Here is a 16,874-nt window from a genome sequence, read left to right on the forward strand (position 1 = left end):
TCCGCCATCTTTATATTGTCCCAGCGCAAAGTTTATTTACTTATTCACCCATTTATTTTGAAAGTATTTTTGCTACCTCCTTTGGCATTCTTGCTCCCAGGGCAGCTAACCAGGAAGAAAAGCAATAAAATAAATAGTCCCACAAGACAGCAGGAAATAGCAGGACAATAAAGCATAGTTTTTGAGTGGTGTAAAGCTAGATTAACCTAGATATTAAAAGAACTGGGATTATTTTTAATTGGTTAAAAAGTCTTTGCCTACTACCATAAAGATCTAAGAGTTGGCATCAGGTGAGCTTCCATGTATGGGAAGGATATTCCAAAGTCTGGCAGAGCCTGACAGCTGGAAAGGCTGATCTCCGGGTTGCTCCCTGCCAAAGCTCAGGAGCGATCGTTTGCTTTTGTGAACCCAGCCAGGAACTTTGGATCCTGCAGAGAATAATTCGATGGTCAAATGTTCTAGGAAATGTGCCCAGCCCCAGATTCGAGCGGTGCTCTCCTTCAACCCAGCAGCAGAATCCAGAAGAACCAGAGTGGTCTAACTGTGACCCCCCCCAAGGCTTTGTGCACCCCCTGGACTGCTTACAGGTGAGCAGAGAAAGCCCAGAGGGAGAAAAGGAGAGAGGGGGGGCACAGAAACAGATGGAGCAATGGAATGAGGAGGTGGAGCCCTTCATTCAGACCTCTAGCAAGAGGGATCTGTGAGGGGAAGAGACAAGGGGGTGGCAGAGAGAGGGGGTGGCAGGAGGAGAGCCAATAAAGGAGAGAGAGAGAGAAGGGGTAACTAAGAGAGAAAGATAAGGGGGTGAGAGAAAGGTGGGGGACTGGCAAAAAGAGTGAGAGGGGCAAGACCGGGGTAGGCAAACTAAGGCCCAGGGCCCAATCGCCATCTCAATCCAACCAGCGGATGGTCTGGGAATCAGCATGTTTTTACATGAGTAGAATGTGTGCTTTTATTTAAAATGCATCTCTGGGTTATTTGTGGGGCATAGGAATTCGTTCATTGCTTCCCCCCCACCACAAATATACATACATATATATATATAGAGAGAGAGAGAGTGTGTGTGTCTGGCCCACCACATGGTCTGAGGGATGGTGGACCGGCCCATGGCTGAAAAAGGTTGCTGACCCCTGGGCAAGACTAACACCCCTCAAGCATGGCCACTGTTCCCTGCCCTCCATGTTCCCAGTCAAGGTCAGCTTAGAGCAATGATGGCCAAACTTAGCCCTCCAGTTCTGGACTACAACTCCCATAATCCCCAGCGGACAGGACCAGAGGTCAGGGATGATGGGAATTGTAGTCCCAAAACAGCTGGAGGGCCAAGTTTGGCCACCAATGGCTTAGAGCAGTGTTTCCCAACCTTGGGCCTCCAGCTGTTTTTGAACTACAATTCCCATCATCCCTGACCACTGGTCTTGCTAGCTAGGGATGATGGGAGTTGTAGTCCAAAGACAGCTGGAGGCCCAAGCTTGGGAAACACTGGCTTAGAGGAACTGCAAGTCTCCTGGGAAAAGCTGATCCTTCTCCTCTGCCCCCTGCTCCCAGCCATGAAGATTAAGGCTGGGGACACACCCCATTTGTGGGACGCGGGTGGCGCTGTGGGTTAAACCACAGAGCATAGGGCTTGCCGATCAGAAGGTCAGTGGTTCAAATCCCCGTGGATGGGGTGAGCTCCCGTTGCTCGGTCCCTGCTCCTGCCAACCTAGCAGTTCGAAAGCACGTCAAAATGCAAGTAGATAAATAGGCATCGCTCCAGCGGGAAGGTAAACGGCGTTTCCATGCGCTGCTCTGTTTCGACAGAAGCGGCTTAGTCATGCTGGCCACATGACCCAGAAGCTGTATGCCGGCTCCCTTGACCAGTATAGCGAGATGAGCGCCACAACCCCAGAGTCGGTCACGAGTGGACCTAATGGTCAGGGGTCCCTTTACCTTTACACATCCCATTTAAAGCACACACACATGCCATGAAGAATCCCGGGAACTACAGTTTACCCCTCACAGAGCTACAATTCCCAGGACACTTAACAAACTACAGTCCCTATGATTCTTTGAGGGAGGGGGAGAAATCTGCTTTAAATGTACAATGTATACACAGTCTGAATCACTTCTATGGTCCCTCTGGTGTGCCAGCAAGAGATCAACGCGGACCGAGCCTGGCACCAAGTCTGCGTCAGCGATGGCACCTAATGATGCAGCTTCTGTCTCAAGTCAGGGCACCTCGGCTCCTTAATGAGCCGCCAGCCCCCAGGCCAAGAGGGAACTCCCAGAGCGCCTCTCCAAGCAAACGTTCCTTCGGTGCAGGTTTCTTGCTGTGGAAAACCAAGGAGGAGTCTGCTTGTGACAGAGGAGGATTCGTCCCTCCGGGGACAAAAACCCCTTTGCGAAAGAAAACAAGGCAGCTGTTGCCAAGCCAGTGACTCCTCCAAGCTACGGCGCTCCAAAAACACACACAAACCACCCCTTCCAAGTTGCTGTTAGGAGACTTGAACAGTGACTTTGTAAACTGCAAAGGGGATTCTTTTTACTCGGAGGAACCCACATGGAAATGGGTCACTGCTGAAACAGCATCCTCTTCTCACAGGGGCCAACCACAGCGCCCAAAAGGGAAGCCTGCAAGCAGGATTCGAACGCGAAAGCAACTCTCTCTCCCCTCCTGTGGTTTCCAGCAACAGGCATTCAGAGGCAGAGTAGAGCCATTGTGGCCAGGTGTCACACCTGGCCTTTACTCATGTGGACTGGTCCAATCCTGCAAACACTTGCTCTTTATGAAGCTGTCTACTTTTCAGTCACATATCAGCATGGCAGAAGGTTAGCAAACAAACAAACAAACAAACAACAACTATACCCCACACATCTGGCTAGATAGGAAGGAAGGAAGGAAGGAAGGAAGGAAAGATTTTGCAATCAGACTTTCACAGATGTTTTCCCCAACCTGATACCCTTCAGATGTTTTAGACCACAAATCCCATCAGCATCTCAGTCAATGGTCAGCAATAGTCTAAAAGTTCAGAGAAGTTCCACCTTTACACAAAGCTGCTCTAGTAATATTTATTTATGGGATGTGATCTGAAACTAACAGCCATCTTTCCATGAATGCTTGAGCACACTTGCAATTTACCTACAGATTAGAGTCTGTGAAGTCAGCAGCGTAGGGGTTGCTCATAAACACATGCTTGTTTAAATAGATCCTGAGCTTCCTTTAAATACCGTATTTTTGGTATTTCTGGGATAGTTGCGCAGCCTGCATTTGCTCCATAAGACGCACACACATTTCCCCTTACTTTTTAGGAGGGAAAAAGTGAGTCTTACAGAGCAAAAAATACGGTATATAGAGGAGCCTCACTCCCAACCTCAGGAGAAGGACTCTCAAGGAAGAGGGCAAACTGCTGCCACCAGCCATTACAGAAATCTCCATCTCAGGAAAGGTGAGAAGCAAAAGGGAACTCTGCAGTCAGGAGACAATAAAAACTCAGTGCAATACCACGAAGAAAGAAAGAAAGAAAGAAAGAAAGAAAGAAAGAAAGAAAGAGGAGTTCACTTAGGAACCCCACAAAACAATGAAGGCATTCTGAAATGAAACCCCCGGGGAAAGTCATTATCCTTTAGTCTAACCGACCGTGCGGGTAGGTTGTGGAGTTAAAAAACATAAAATGATACCAGAACTGGGAGGACATGGATTAAAATGCACAGGCACCCCATCACATTTTTCAGGAAGCAGCATTAACTTTTAGGTGGATTCTGAAGGTAGCGTAATTAGTCAAACCATCACCTTTGCTAAAATTCCACTTAATCAAGCATTCATTATTATAACACAGAGATTTTGTTCCCATTGGGGGCCTCATGTGGTGGCCCCAAGACAGGACAAATGCTGGTTCTTTCGGCCTTCCCCAGTCCTCCAGGTGTCTTGGACTACAACTCCCATCCACCCCTGGTGTGCTGGCTGTGGCTGATGGGAGATGTAAATATCTCAGGGACTCCAGTTGGGGAAGGCTGAATTATATCAGTTCCTGAATTGCCTGAACATTCTGGATTCCTCTAGCTCCCAGGAGCTGATAAACACAGCTGGGTCAGGGGGAATGAGCTTTTAAGCAACATAAGAGTTATTCCGTAGCTGCTACTCGTGTGACGGGGCACTCCTAAGGTTACCACTTAGCAGTTGGTCCTATTGAAGTCAATGGGGATTAAAGTAAAGGTAAAGGGACCCCTGACTGTTTTAGGTCCAGTAGCGAATGACTCTGGGGTTGCAGCACTCATCTCGCTTTACTGGCCGAGGGAGCCGGCGTACAGCTTCTAGGTCATGTGGCCAGCATGACTAAGCCACTGGCGAAACCAGAGCAGCGCACAGAAATGCTGTTTACCTTCCTGTCGGAGCGGTACCTATTTATCTACTTGACTTTGATGTGCTTTCAAACTGCTCGGTTGGCAGGAGCAGGGACCGAGCAACGGGAGCTCACCCTGTCGTGGGGATTTGAACCACCAACCTTCTGATTGGCAAGTCCTAGGCTCTGTGGTTTAACCCACAGCACCACCCACGTCCCTAAGGTTGCCACTTAGCAGTCGGTCCTATTGAAGTCAATGGGGATTGCTCCCATTTAAATATGCATATAGGACAGCAGCCTTAATCTCTGAACATATTCGTCCTTCCCTTCATATGTGGGAATGTCACCCAAGAGGTTGAATGCCCTGCCCAAATCACCACAGAAAAGCAGTCAGTGGTGAAGAGAAGCAACAGCTTCAGTAGGGAGTTCTGATGTGCACCAAAGCAGGGAAGAGTCTGTGCTGGACTCCTCCTCAAGAGACGGACATGCCCTCAATGAACGGAATATAAGGCAAAGATGAAAAAAAGCCCAACATTAGGAACAGTCCCCACGAAATGGGCAGAGACAAATGAAGCTGCATTTCCTGCTGAAATAAATGAAACATTTGAGAGCTTTCCTGAAAACGAGCGCATTGTACATGAGCTCATCTGTGACCCAGATTGTTACAGAACTGCAGCAGCTTTTGGAAGCCATTTATTAAAAGCCTTCATATTTCACAGAGTGCAGTGCACAGCTGAGAGAGAACTCTGTGTAAACTGAAAGCTTGCATATTCCTATATTAACAACAGAAGTCCAGCCTGCACGTTTACTTCAAAGTTAGTCCCATTGTGTTGCTTACGTTCACATTCGGATTGCTGTGCAACTAGTTCACGTCATATTATTATGCCTCTTTCTTTTTCTTTGCAAACAACATAGCAAATTCCTGCATTTCAGGGGGTTGGACTAGATGAGCCTTGGGTTCCCTTTCAACTCTACAATTCCAGTTGTGTGAAAAGTGGCTTGGTAGGGGGCCAGCTGAAGTAAAAACCTTGTTGCATTTACAGATAGGTAGCCGTGTTGGTCTGCCGATTTATTTTTATAAATGTGGAGCACTTTAAAATGTATTTTCTTGTTTTTCCAAACTAGGTGTTGCATTTAGTTAGGCATCAATAAAACATTTAACAACAAAAGGAAACTAATAGCAAAAGTTTTAAATTTTCATTCTCTGCATGCAGATAAGATGACCAATAGCTTTCTGATTAGAAGCCAAATGTTTAGAAAGACTTCTGCATGCCAGAAAGACAGATAGGTTGCTAAGTATACCACCTCCTTTCCCACTTCCTCCTCCTTCACAGACAAAACACCTAGTTTGGAAAAACAAGAAAATACATTTTAAATGCTCCACATTTATAAAAATAAATCGGTGCTGCTGCAAAAACAAACAAGCCAAAACAAAAACAAACAAAAACCCCAATAGCAGCATTCAAAGGCTAGAAGCGTAAATGGAGCAATTATTTGGTCCATTTGGGCAAGTATAGACTTTCAACACTAGTCCACAATGTCAGGCACATAGCCAGGCTGTCCTGATCTTTGCATAGGTGGGGGGAGGGGTGATGCCCTTCCACCATGCTCTGAGCTGGCAGGGGCAGATGGGAGTTGAAGTCCAACATATATGGAGACCCCCAGGATGCTGACTTACACCACATAAGAATATATGAAGAGCTCAGGAGCTGCACCAGGCCAAGGGCCCATCTAGTCCAGCATCCTGTTATCACAGTAGTCTACCAGATGCTTCTGTGGGCAGCCAAAAAGCAGCACCAGAGGGCAACAGAAACTTTCCCTGCCTGTAACTCCTGAGCCTCAGACAACAAAGATGAATCAAGGAACACTCCCAGGCTGTGGACCTTCTGCTTCAGAGGAAGTGCAACCCTATCCAGAACACGTAGCAGGCTTATATCCGGAACATGGGAAACTCTCGTCCACAAAACCTCATTCTTGCAGGGATTCAAGCTCAGTTTTTTTGCCCTCATCCAGACCTACACTGCAGTCAGGCACCAACCCAGGGCTAGCATAGCCAGAAGTTATGGAGAAAGAGAGCTGAGCATCACCAGTGGGCCAATGACACTGGGCTGATACTGGGCTTCAAATTTCCTACTGACTACTTTCAATGGTTTCAACATAGATGGTGGCTCTGTGGGGTAAACAACAGAGCCTAGGGCTTGCCGATCAGAAGGTCGGTGGTTTGAATCCCCCCGACGGGGTGAGCTCCTGTTGCTCGGTCCCTGCACCCACCCACCTAGCAGTTCGAAAACACGCCAGCGCAAGTAGATAAAGAGGTACCGCTGCAGTGGGATTGTAAATGGCATTTCCATGCGCTGCTCTGTTTCGCCAGAAGCGGTTTAGTCATACTGGCCACATGACCTGTATGAGCTGTACGCCGGCTCCCTCGGCCAATAAAGTGAGATGAGCGCCGCAACCCCAGAGTCGGCCACGACTGGACCTAATGGTAAGGGGTCCCTTTACCTTTACTTTCAACAGTTTCAACATAGATGTTGAATAGCACTGGGAATAAAAGTATGCTCTGTGGCGCTACACAGCACAAATGCCAGGGTGGCAGGGTGCACACCCCACAGCTACTCTCTGGACCCAACCCTCCAGCAGCCATTCACAGATGAGTAAAGAAGCGCTGCTGGACTCCAGCTTCCAGCCATTGTAGCCAATGGTCAGGGATTATGGGAGTTGGCGTTTGACAGCATCTGGAAAGCTACAGATGTTCCCTAACCCTGATTTAGGAGTTTGAAGAGGGGATAGGTGAATGGCTCCTTCTGCCCAGGTAAATGGGCTCCTTCAGAAGGTAGTGGGTGAGCTCTCCTCTCTTGGAGGTTTTTAGGCTGAACTGGAATGGCCATCTGTCATGGATGCCTTAGCTGAGATTCCTGCATTGCAGGGCGTTGGACTAGATGACTCTGGGGGTCCCTTTCAATTCTACGGTTCAGTGAATCTATGATTCTACAGTTTGATGCCTATATGATTCTAGGCCCTAGTACCTTATCAACCTAGTGGGGAAATGGATTAAATTGGGATGTGGGTTTTCTTAAGGAACTGTTTTATCATTGAGGAATAAAAGCAGCAAAATATTTAATGAAGTTATTGGGATTTTTTTTTTTTTAGAAGATTAGCTTTTGCTGATATAAAGGAATGTGCAAGCTTTTGAATCACAGGTAACTATTCATTGGGCGGAAAGAGACAACATTTTTTTATTGATTAAAAGAGCTGTGCAACCTGAAAACATGCACACTATCAGGGGTCAGTCCAACAAGGGGGGAGAACATATTTTGTACCTCTCTGGGGCTATGGCCATATATCTTCCAAAATAAGGCCAGGGGCTGCTGCAGAGTCACTGAGGAAGTGGGAAAATTAAAGGGGCACAATGTCTGGTAGGCATGATGGCCATTATTTCCCATCACTTGGGGCATTTGCTTGCAGGGAAAAACTCTTGCTGAATAACGTTGGGTTGCCATCAGGCCCAACTCGTACATTATGTTTGGGCAAGTTCTTTTTTCAGATGCGTAAGTCACATTCACACATGCACAAATATATCACCTGCAGGGCAGGAACTCGTGGCTCTCACTTGCAGACAGAGCTGTGAGTGATGGAGTCCCAAAATGAACTCCACAGTGTGAGGTCCACGAGTCAGTATCCACATCACACTTCACTCTGTTTCCAGGTTTGCAGATGTAAAAAAAATCCTTCAAAGACTTTAGCAGAATCCAGAGTCCCCTTTTTATTTCATTTTTTTGTTTCGTTTTAGTTGTTTTTTTGCTTGCTTTGCAACTTGTTTGAAAATATCAGGGCTCGGCCTTCAGGTGTGTGGGGAAATACAGAAGAGAGTGCCTCTGGGAGCATACAGAGTCCCTTTCTCTTAGCACCAAAAGACCCAGCTCTTCGCTTTCCTGTAACCCAGAGGTGACTAACATGGTTCCCTCTGAAGGATGCTGCACTACAATTCCCATCAGGCTCAGCTAGCGTTGTCAGGGTGATGGGAGTTGGTTAACTCTGACTTAACTCTATCCTTGCAGCTTTCCTTGGGAATTCATAGAATGATGGAACTTAAAGTTTGAGGGGACTTCCAAGAGTCATTTAATCCAACGCTCTGCAGTGCAGGAACCCCAGCAAAAGTATCCCTGGCAGATGGCAAGCCGACCTCAGTTTAAAAATCACCAATGAAGGAGACCTCACCACCTTTCCATGGAGTCTTTTCTGCTATTGCACAGCTTTTTACCCTCAGAAAGTTCTTCCTGGTGTTGAGTCGGAATCGCCTTCCTTGTCATTTGAACCCGTTGGTTCAGATCCATACCCTCTGGCGCAGAAGAAAGGAAACTTGCTCCCTCTGCCATGGGACAGCCCATCAGATATTTGAAGACAGTTGTCAAATATTGTTTTACTTCTTTTATTTACTTGTTTTTTTAAAAAAAAAACTGTAAAAAGAAACCCACCTGTTTCACTTTGCTGTCCGCTACCCTGCGACCTTATGGTGAAGGCTTAGCGTAAGAAATCTTATCAAATAGACAAAAGCTACATATCTGGATGGGGGAGGGGCAGGCTTCCAAAATCAGACAGCTGTAGTTCATGCAAGAGCCTGAACTACTGGGCACCCTAAACCCACCTCTGGGGCGGGGAGCCTTAAGAACATATCAGAGTTGTAAATGAATTACTCCTATTAAGCAGGTGAGGATATGAGGCAGGAAAGCCTCTCCTCAACAAGTTGCTTCTCCAGCCAGAGCTGGGACAGATCTTCTGCTGCTGCTACTGGTTCCGATTTGGGAGAAGGCAGTTTCCTATGATCCTATAAGAACCCCAGACCATGCGCTGCCTTTTCAGCACCTCGGAGAGCGAAGCACACCCTTTCAGCACCATGGAGAGCGCACCTCGCGTTGTCCTTTCGGCACCCCGAAGAGCCAGGCGCTGCCCTTTCAGTACCTTGGAGAGCGCCTAGCGCGCCGCGGACGTCCTGGAAGGAGCGTCCTCCCGTCTCCCCAGCGGCCGAAGCTTCCCCATTTGGCCGGTCAAGGTCGACGCCCGGCGGCGGCGGAGGCTGCTGGCTCCTTCGCTTCCCTTGCTCCGCGTGGGCGCACCGAAGCAGCAGCAGCCCCGGAGGTCGCCCGGACGGCCGCTGAGCGCGCTCCGCCCGCCTGCCGCGCGCCTTTCCAGGGATCAAGTCCTATAAATATTCCTGGCTAAAGTGGCCGCCGTTCATCCGTCTCCTCCCGGCCCGGCGGCGCCTCTCCGCGTCCCACCCCCGCCCGGAGCACCAGGGGAAGCGACCAGGGGAGGGGAGGGGGCAGAGGAGGGGGGGCAGGAGAGATGGGGAGGGCGCGATCCGGCAGCCCACCTGGACTACTGCTGGAACTCAGGCGCCTTCCACAGAGACACTGCAGCATATGCGAGCCTTTGGTCCAGAAGAGCCCCACAATCCTCATCGAGTTCCTCTTCGGGGCCGACCCCTCCCTCTGGAAGCCTGGAAAGTCGAGCCCCCCTCCCTCCCTCCCACCCCCCTCCCACCACCACCAGCCACTCCCCCCGCTCCAGCAGCTACTGGCCGCCCCCCTCCTGGCAGGCAGCGGCGCGGCCCATCACCCGCCAGCCCAGAGGTCCGGGTGAGGGGCGCATGGAGGCGGCCGGGCGACGAAGGGAGCGGCAGCCGCGAGCCGGAGTCGCCCCGAGGTTGCGGCTCTGCTCCGGCGCGACTTGGTGGGACTTTGCAGGGCTGGCTGGAAAGGGAAAGTGGGGGGGGGGAGGGGGAGGACGTCAATGCCCGGAGGAGGCGCGCCGGGAGGCTTCGCCCTGCCCCCTGCTGGCCAGCTGGGGAGATGCTCCTGTTGGAACCGAGGCACTGGCTGGACTGGGCGGGTGGCGAAGCGGGGCTGTCTGTGCAAAGGAGGGAAGGACAGAAAGAGCCCCCCCCCCCCACGCCCCAACAGACAAATCTCTCTTCTACACATTCCAGCTTGGATCCCCGTCTTCCTCTGCACCGGCTTACCTTAACGGGGGGGCGGGGGTACCGGAGCACCCATTCTTCCTCCTCCCTCCCCAGTCGAGGGAACTTGGGAAGCGATTGCCACTCACTCCTTACAGCCCCTCCTGGGTCCCAACAAGTCTACAGCAAAGCTATCCCGGCTCAAAGGACCGTTTTCTAAATAGATATGGTTTGATTTTATTCCATATGCACCAACTGACGCACAGTGTCATCGATATATGCAAACGTCTACCCCATTTTAAGACTATGGGGAACCTATATTCTCAATAAAGGTGGAAATGACAGGTGGAGAATAATTTTGTATCAATCTTCATTATCTGTAAAGTGAATCCCTGTATGAGTTAATACCTTATTATCCCTTAGGAGTTGCCCTCTATCTTTGCACTTTCGTCCTTCCAGGCTGTGACGCTTTAGGGTTTAGATTTTTTTGTTCTTTTTTTCTTTTTGTGCTGTTTGCACTTTTGTTAATAAATCAATAAAGAAAATTAAAAGTTTTTTTTTTTTTAAAGCCGGTCCAGTCTCGGTCTCCAGCCTTTGCAACATCAGTGAAAACCCCTCCCTACGAGATTTCATTTTTCTTTAACACGTTTATCACTCTTGAGAATTAATTTACCAAACTGTTTCTGAAATCAGGCCGGGTACCCTGAAAATCAAGAACACCTCAAACGGTAACACACCGAGAGTTCTTTCTTTAAAAGAAAAGTACAGCAGATTCACTCATGTGAACTGGAGGACAGGAGAGAGCGCCTTCTGAGCATGACATTCTCAGTCTCAGGGTCGTGGGTTAGAGCTCCATGTCAGGCAAAAAGATTCCTGCATTGCAGAGGGCTGGACTAGATGGCTCTGGGGGTCCCTTCCAATTCTATGGTTCTGTGGGCAAAGTGCCAGTCTCTCACCAGTGACTACTCAGTCAATTCCTGCACACAGGGTTTCCTGTGGTTGAGGCTTGGAGCTGAGGCTCCAGGACTTTGGCCACCTCATGAGAAGAGAAGACTCCCTGGAAAAGACCCTGATGTTGGGAAAGATGGAGGGCACAAGGAGAAGGGGGCGACAGAGGACGAGATGGTTGAACAGTGTTCTGGAAGCTACCAGCATGAGTCTGACCAAACTGCGGGAGGCAGTGGAAGACAGGAGGGCCTGGCGTGCTCTGGTCCAGAGGGTCACGAAGAGGCGGACATGACTAAACGACTAAACAACAACAACAATATAGCTCAGTATTGTCAACACTGGCTGGCAGCAGGTCTCTGGAGATGCCTGAAAGGATGGTCTACCGATGAGCTACAGCCCTCCCGCAAGATACGTTAAACTTTGAGCATAAGCCACTACTCAGTGCACCAGCCTTGTGTGTTCCCTCAATCTCCACCCCACCCCCAAATGCTTTTCTGCAAAAACATCTCCCCAGTTTGCATCAAGCACAGTCCAGTTCTGTGGTGATTATATTTTCTTATAATTCCACCTTTTCCCCACATTAGGTAAGCAGAGTGGCTCGCTCAAATCAAAGCAGCACCAATAAAATGCAAAAAAATAAATAAATGCCAGAATCATATACAATTGCTAAAAAGTAATCAAACTCTTTAACGGGATGAAAACAACGATCAGAATTAGTTGTGCAAAGTGCTTGTCACTGTCACCATCAACAGCACGTCCAAACTGCGCAAGTGTTTCCCAGAAGCGGCAAAGCTGCAAATATTGGGTTAATTTGCATTATTCCTGCCGCCTGTTGCAAGACTAATCTGCTTTTTGTGCGATGGATTCAACAGCTGGTCATGGGAGAGGGATAAGGAGCTTATGACCAGCACCAGAGCACCACCCCCACTCTTGCAGGGGGCCGGATGCTCAGCCCTCACGGCCTTCCGAGAATTCAGCAGAGGCACTGGGCAGGACAAGAACAGAAGACCATGAGAAGCGCCTGCCGGATCAGGGAGAAAGTTGCTCTTGTGTTCGAATCCTGCTTGCAGGTTTCCCATAATGGGCACCTGCTTGGCCACTGGGAGAAGATGACGCCGGACAAGAAGGGCCATTGGCCTGATCCAGTAGCCTACTCTTACGTTTGTATGTTCTAACAGATTGTACAGGTGCACCAGTTTGAACCTTTTTGAAATTATCTTTTTATATCGAATTGTTTTTAATTCTCTGCATATATAGAATTTTGAAGCTGTTAAATAGATAATTTATTACGGTCGGAGACCAGCTTATAAAACACACTTGGGGTACAATCCCAGAAGGAAAACAAACATTTAAAACAATGTACAACCATAAATTTAAAATTTATAAATGCGATAAACGTATAGACACTTAAAACTTTAAGATAAGCTACCACAGAGAGTCCCCCATAGAACCAAGTTTGAGGATTTTCTTAACGAACTAGTTTGGGTCTGGGGATAGTCTGCACCTACAGATCTGTACACAGAACCTGGCGACCATCCGGGTCATCTTCTGATCTTTGCCTCACAGGAAAAGGACAAATTTTTGCTTTTCCGGGAGGTCAGCGAGCCTCACCAGCAGGGGATCAATGGTCTCACTTCGTGCCTCTTCATAAAAGGAACATCTAAAGAACAACTGCTCTGGGCTTCCTATCTCCCCCAATGAACAGGCACAAAGTCTCTGAGCATATGGGACTTTTTAAAAGGCTCCTTCCAGGACCGGCGAGGGCAGAGCTGAGCTTCTGGTGAGTGTAAAAGCCCTTCTTGCATTTTTTGGATACGAGAAAGAAGAGATATGCTGCCGGTGTGGCTATATCTCTCTCGATTCCTCCATTTTTTTGAAGCTTTTGTTGATTCTTGAACCTTTTGCTGCAACATCGCTTTGAGGTATTTGATGATAGGTGACTGATAAACAAAATCCAAATTAAAAGAATGCCTGGCGTGTGAATGAAACCAGACAGAACTGAACACTGGCCGATAAGAAAGGAGCAGGCAGTTGTGCAGAAGGTCTGTGTGACTGAAGGAGGAAGGGCTATGATTAAACCAGAACTGGGATAGGAAGAGAAGGGTGAGAGACAAGCTGCCAGACATAGCCTCTTAGCCAAAGAAGCAACAGACCTTTAACGATGGTGTGCTCTTGGGTGGCGTGATGCAGGAACACACAGAATAGCAACACAGACCGTCTTGCTGGAGGGCAGGCAAGGGAAAGAAACAGGAGCAGGCCAAGCCCAGAGGTTTCACTGACCCACAGCTGGCCGTTGGGATCATATGCAGTACATGTGAAAAGGATCTGGGGGTCTTGGTGGGCCCCAAGCTTCACATGAGTCAGCAGTGTGGTGCAGCAGCAAAAAAAAGCTAATGCTATTCTAGGCTGCATCCACAGAAGTCTAGCGTCCAGATCAAGGGAAATAATAATGCCACTCTATTCTGCCTTGGTCAGGCCACACCTGATTATTGTGTCCAGTTCTGGGCACCACAATTTAAGAAGGATGTTGACAAGCTGGAAGGTGCGTAGAGGGGGGCGACCAAGATGATCAAGGGCCTGGAAACCAAGCCTTATGAGGAATGGTTGAAGGAGCTGGGTATGTTGAGTCTGGAAAAGAGAAGACTGAGAGGAGATATGATGGCCACCTTCAAATATCTAAAGGGCTGCCCCATGGAAAAGGGAGAAAGTTTGTTTTCTCCTGCTCTGGAGGGTAGGACTCGAACCCGTGGCTTCAAGTTACAAGAAAGGAGATTCTGACTAAACTTCAGCAAGAACTTTCTGACATTAAGCTGTTCAGGTTGATAGTCATTACTGCATCCTGTGGTAGGGAGTTCCACATGCACTTCATGCTTCATTGTCTAGGTTAGTGGTTCCCAAACTAATTATGGCCACTGCCCCCCTGGTTCCGTAAAATCATTTGTAGTGCCCCCTACCCTATAAAACTGTTATTCAGGATAGCTGTTTACACCACCTACTAAGAAGGTTCACAACATGACAAAATTCAAAACAGTAACATTTAATTGTGCGTTTATTCAAAATCCAATTTATAGCCATGGGTTCCCAAAAAATGTAACTTTATAAGCACGAGTATGTTTCATTGGTGCACAGAAAAATAAATGCATGCTCTGAACTAATCTTGTAGCATATATATATATATATGGCAAATAATATTGGATGAAAAATATTTTTATGCATCCTTCCTAATGAAAATGTAAGTGTGAAGGAAATTTGTAGCATAAAATAATTAAATATACAAAACTACTCACCACACATACACAAACCTTCACCTTCAGCTACCACAGACGTATGGTAACTAATTCATAAGAAAATCAATAGCTGTTACCAATGGCTGGCTACTTTGTGACAACTCAGAACCGCAAATACAAATGTCATGACCAAGGCAAGAGCTTTGAAAGCAGCAAGAGCAGAAAGTTTAAACAGGAAGCGATGAAGGCGTTTCACTCAAGCCTCTGAGTGGGTCAGTCATAAATCAGCGATCCATGTGCTCAGAGGGACACACCCCTGCCGCTGCCTTGCCTCTTAGTGCTCCCCTAAGTAATTCCACTGCTCCCTATAGGAACCACTGGTACACACACCCACACCCACACACCCACACACACACCCCAGTATTGTGAAATATGTTCTGCACCGTATGCCTCATTCATTTTTTTAAAAAATAATTTTTATTAACTGGCCATTTTTAACTGGCCAGTTAATTTTTATTAACTGGCCAGTTAATTTTTATTAACTGGCCAATCACATCAAATTAAATCACATCATATAAATTCCGAATTACAAAGCCAAATTTTTTAAATTTTGTTGGGGAAACCCATACTTCAAGATCCAAAGGGGGATTCAGATCATCTTCTTATTACTGTGTTAATGTCCAAATCAGTCCCAATCAGTCCAAACAAAGTTCATAATTCTATCCAGTCTTATCTTGGTGTTGCCACATCATATCTTGTTCATATAATTTCTCTTTTTCCTTTACGATCTCTTCTGTTAGTCTCCTTAAGCCGATAGCAAGTGTAATATCCACACATGCCTCATTCAATACACCTCCATCAGGACCCTATTTCGGACAGAAGATGTGGACTGGGGCAGCCACTAACAGGAGTCCGTTTTCCATGACTGCCTGTTGCTAGTTTGAGCTGGCCCTGCACATGCTGCCTGTCCCCAATTATTATCAGAAATGCTGCAAAGCTTCCGGAGTTTTCCATCTGCCAACCCACAGGGCCCAGGTGCTGCTCCCACCCCGAGGGAGCCAAGGGCACAATAATGATTGTTGCCTCCAACACTGGCAGCCTCTGCTCCTGCAGGTGAGAAAATGGCTCCAGTCCCAGAGATGAATCACTGCGCTGACATTTCATAAAAGGCAGGGACCAAAAAGCACAGTACGCAAGCTGGACTTGTGAGACACTCTGGCCTTGGTCAGACCACGCCTGGAACACTCTGTCCAGTTCTGGGCGCCACAATTTAAGAAGCATGTTGACAAGTTGGAACATGGGCGGAGGAGGGCAACCAGGATGATCAAGGGTCTGGAAACCAAGGGATGAGGCAGTTGGGTATCTTTAGTCTGGGAAAGAGGAGACAGAGGAGGTTGTTCTTGTTGTTGTTTAGTCATTTAGTTGTGTCTGACTCTTCGTGACCCCCTGGACCAGAGCATGCCAGGCACTCCTGTCTTCCGCTGCCTCCCGCAGTTTGGTCAAACTCATGCTGGTAGCTTCGAGAACACTGTCCCACCATCTCGTCCTCTGTCGTCCCCTTCTCCTTCTGCCCCCCATCTTTCCCAGCATCAGGGTCTTTTCCAGGGAGTCTTCTCTTCTCATGAGGTGGCCAAAGTCTTGGAGCCTTAGCTACAGGATCTGTCCTTCCAGTGAGCACTCAGGGCTGATTTCCTTCAGAATGGAGAGGTTGGATCTTCTTGCAGTCCATGGGAGTCTCCTTAAGAGTCTCCTCCAGCACCACAATCACAAGACAGAGAAACCAGTAGGAGAACACTTCAATCTCCCAGGACATTCTATACAAGATCTCAAAGTAGCTGTTCTATTACAAAGGAATTTCAGAAATAGACTGGAAAGAGAAGCTGCTGAATTGCAACTTATTACCAAACTTTAAACCATGGAGAGACCTGGTCTGAACAAAGACATTGGATTCTTATCTCATTATACATGACAAAGCCATTTTTCACCTTCTCACCCCTTGCTTTTTCCTGTAAGACTATTGCAGTCGTTAAGAGTCGTCAACAGGCTCATGACAGCTATCTGCCAATCACCCATTCCCACCACCCTTCTGAGTAATACCCCTCCCCACCTTCTCACTATATAGAAGGGTCTGGTGACTTCTGTTTCAGTGTATCTGAAGAAGTGTGCATGCACACGAAAGCTCATATCAAGAACTAACTTAGTTGGTCTTTAAGGTGCTACTGGAAAGAATTTTTTTATTTTGTTTTGACTATGGCAGACCAACACGGCTACCTATCTGTAACTGGAAGCATCCATTCTTCGGCGATCAGCCTTCTTTATGGACCAGCTCTCACTTCCATACATCACTAGACAGAGGAGATATTATGTTCAAATATCTCAAGGGCTGTCACATGGAAGATGGAACCAGCTTATTTTCTCCTACTC

At 47.8% G+C, this 16,874-nt stretch overlaps 1 protein-coding gene across 2 annotated transcripts in view; it reads right to left on the minus strand.

Moving 5' to 3' along the window:
- The window catches only part of FGF12 (fibroblast growth factor 12), a gene marked incomplete at its 5' end in the record, with an annotated part of 246,382 nt that overhangs the window by 143,695 nt on the left and 85,813 nt on the right, over positions 1–16,874 (minus strand). Inside the window, one exon of one of the 2 annotated variants that reach the window (XM_081862811.1) lies at positions 9,691–9,790. The exons of the other annotated variant lie outside the window; for it this stretch is intronic. Within the exon in view, the coding sequence (XP_081718937.1) occupies positions 9,691–9,778 (88 nt within the window). Of the gene's footprint in view, positions 1–9,690; positions 9,791–16,874 lie in introns of those variants that run through there. 2 annotated transcript variants of the gene reach the window in all.

The sequence above is a fragment of the Podarcis erhardii genome, assembly GCF_964252035.2.
Source record: "Podarcis erhardii genome assembly, chromosome: 5".
In the NCBI taxonomy this organism is placed as follows: domain Eukaryota; kingdom Metazoa; phylum Chordata; class Lepidosauria; order Squamata; family Lacertidae; genus Podarcis; species Podarcis erhardii.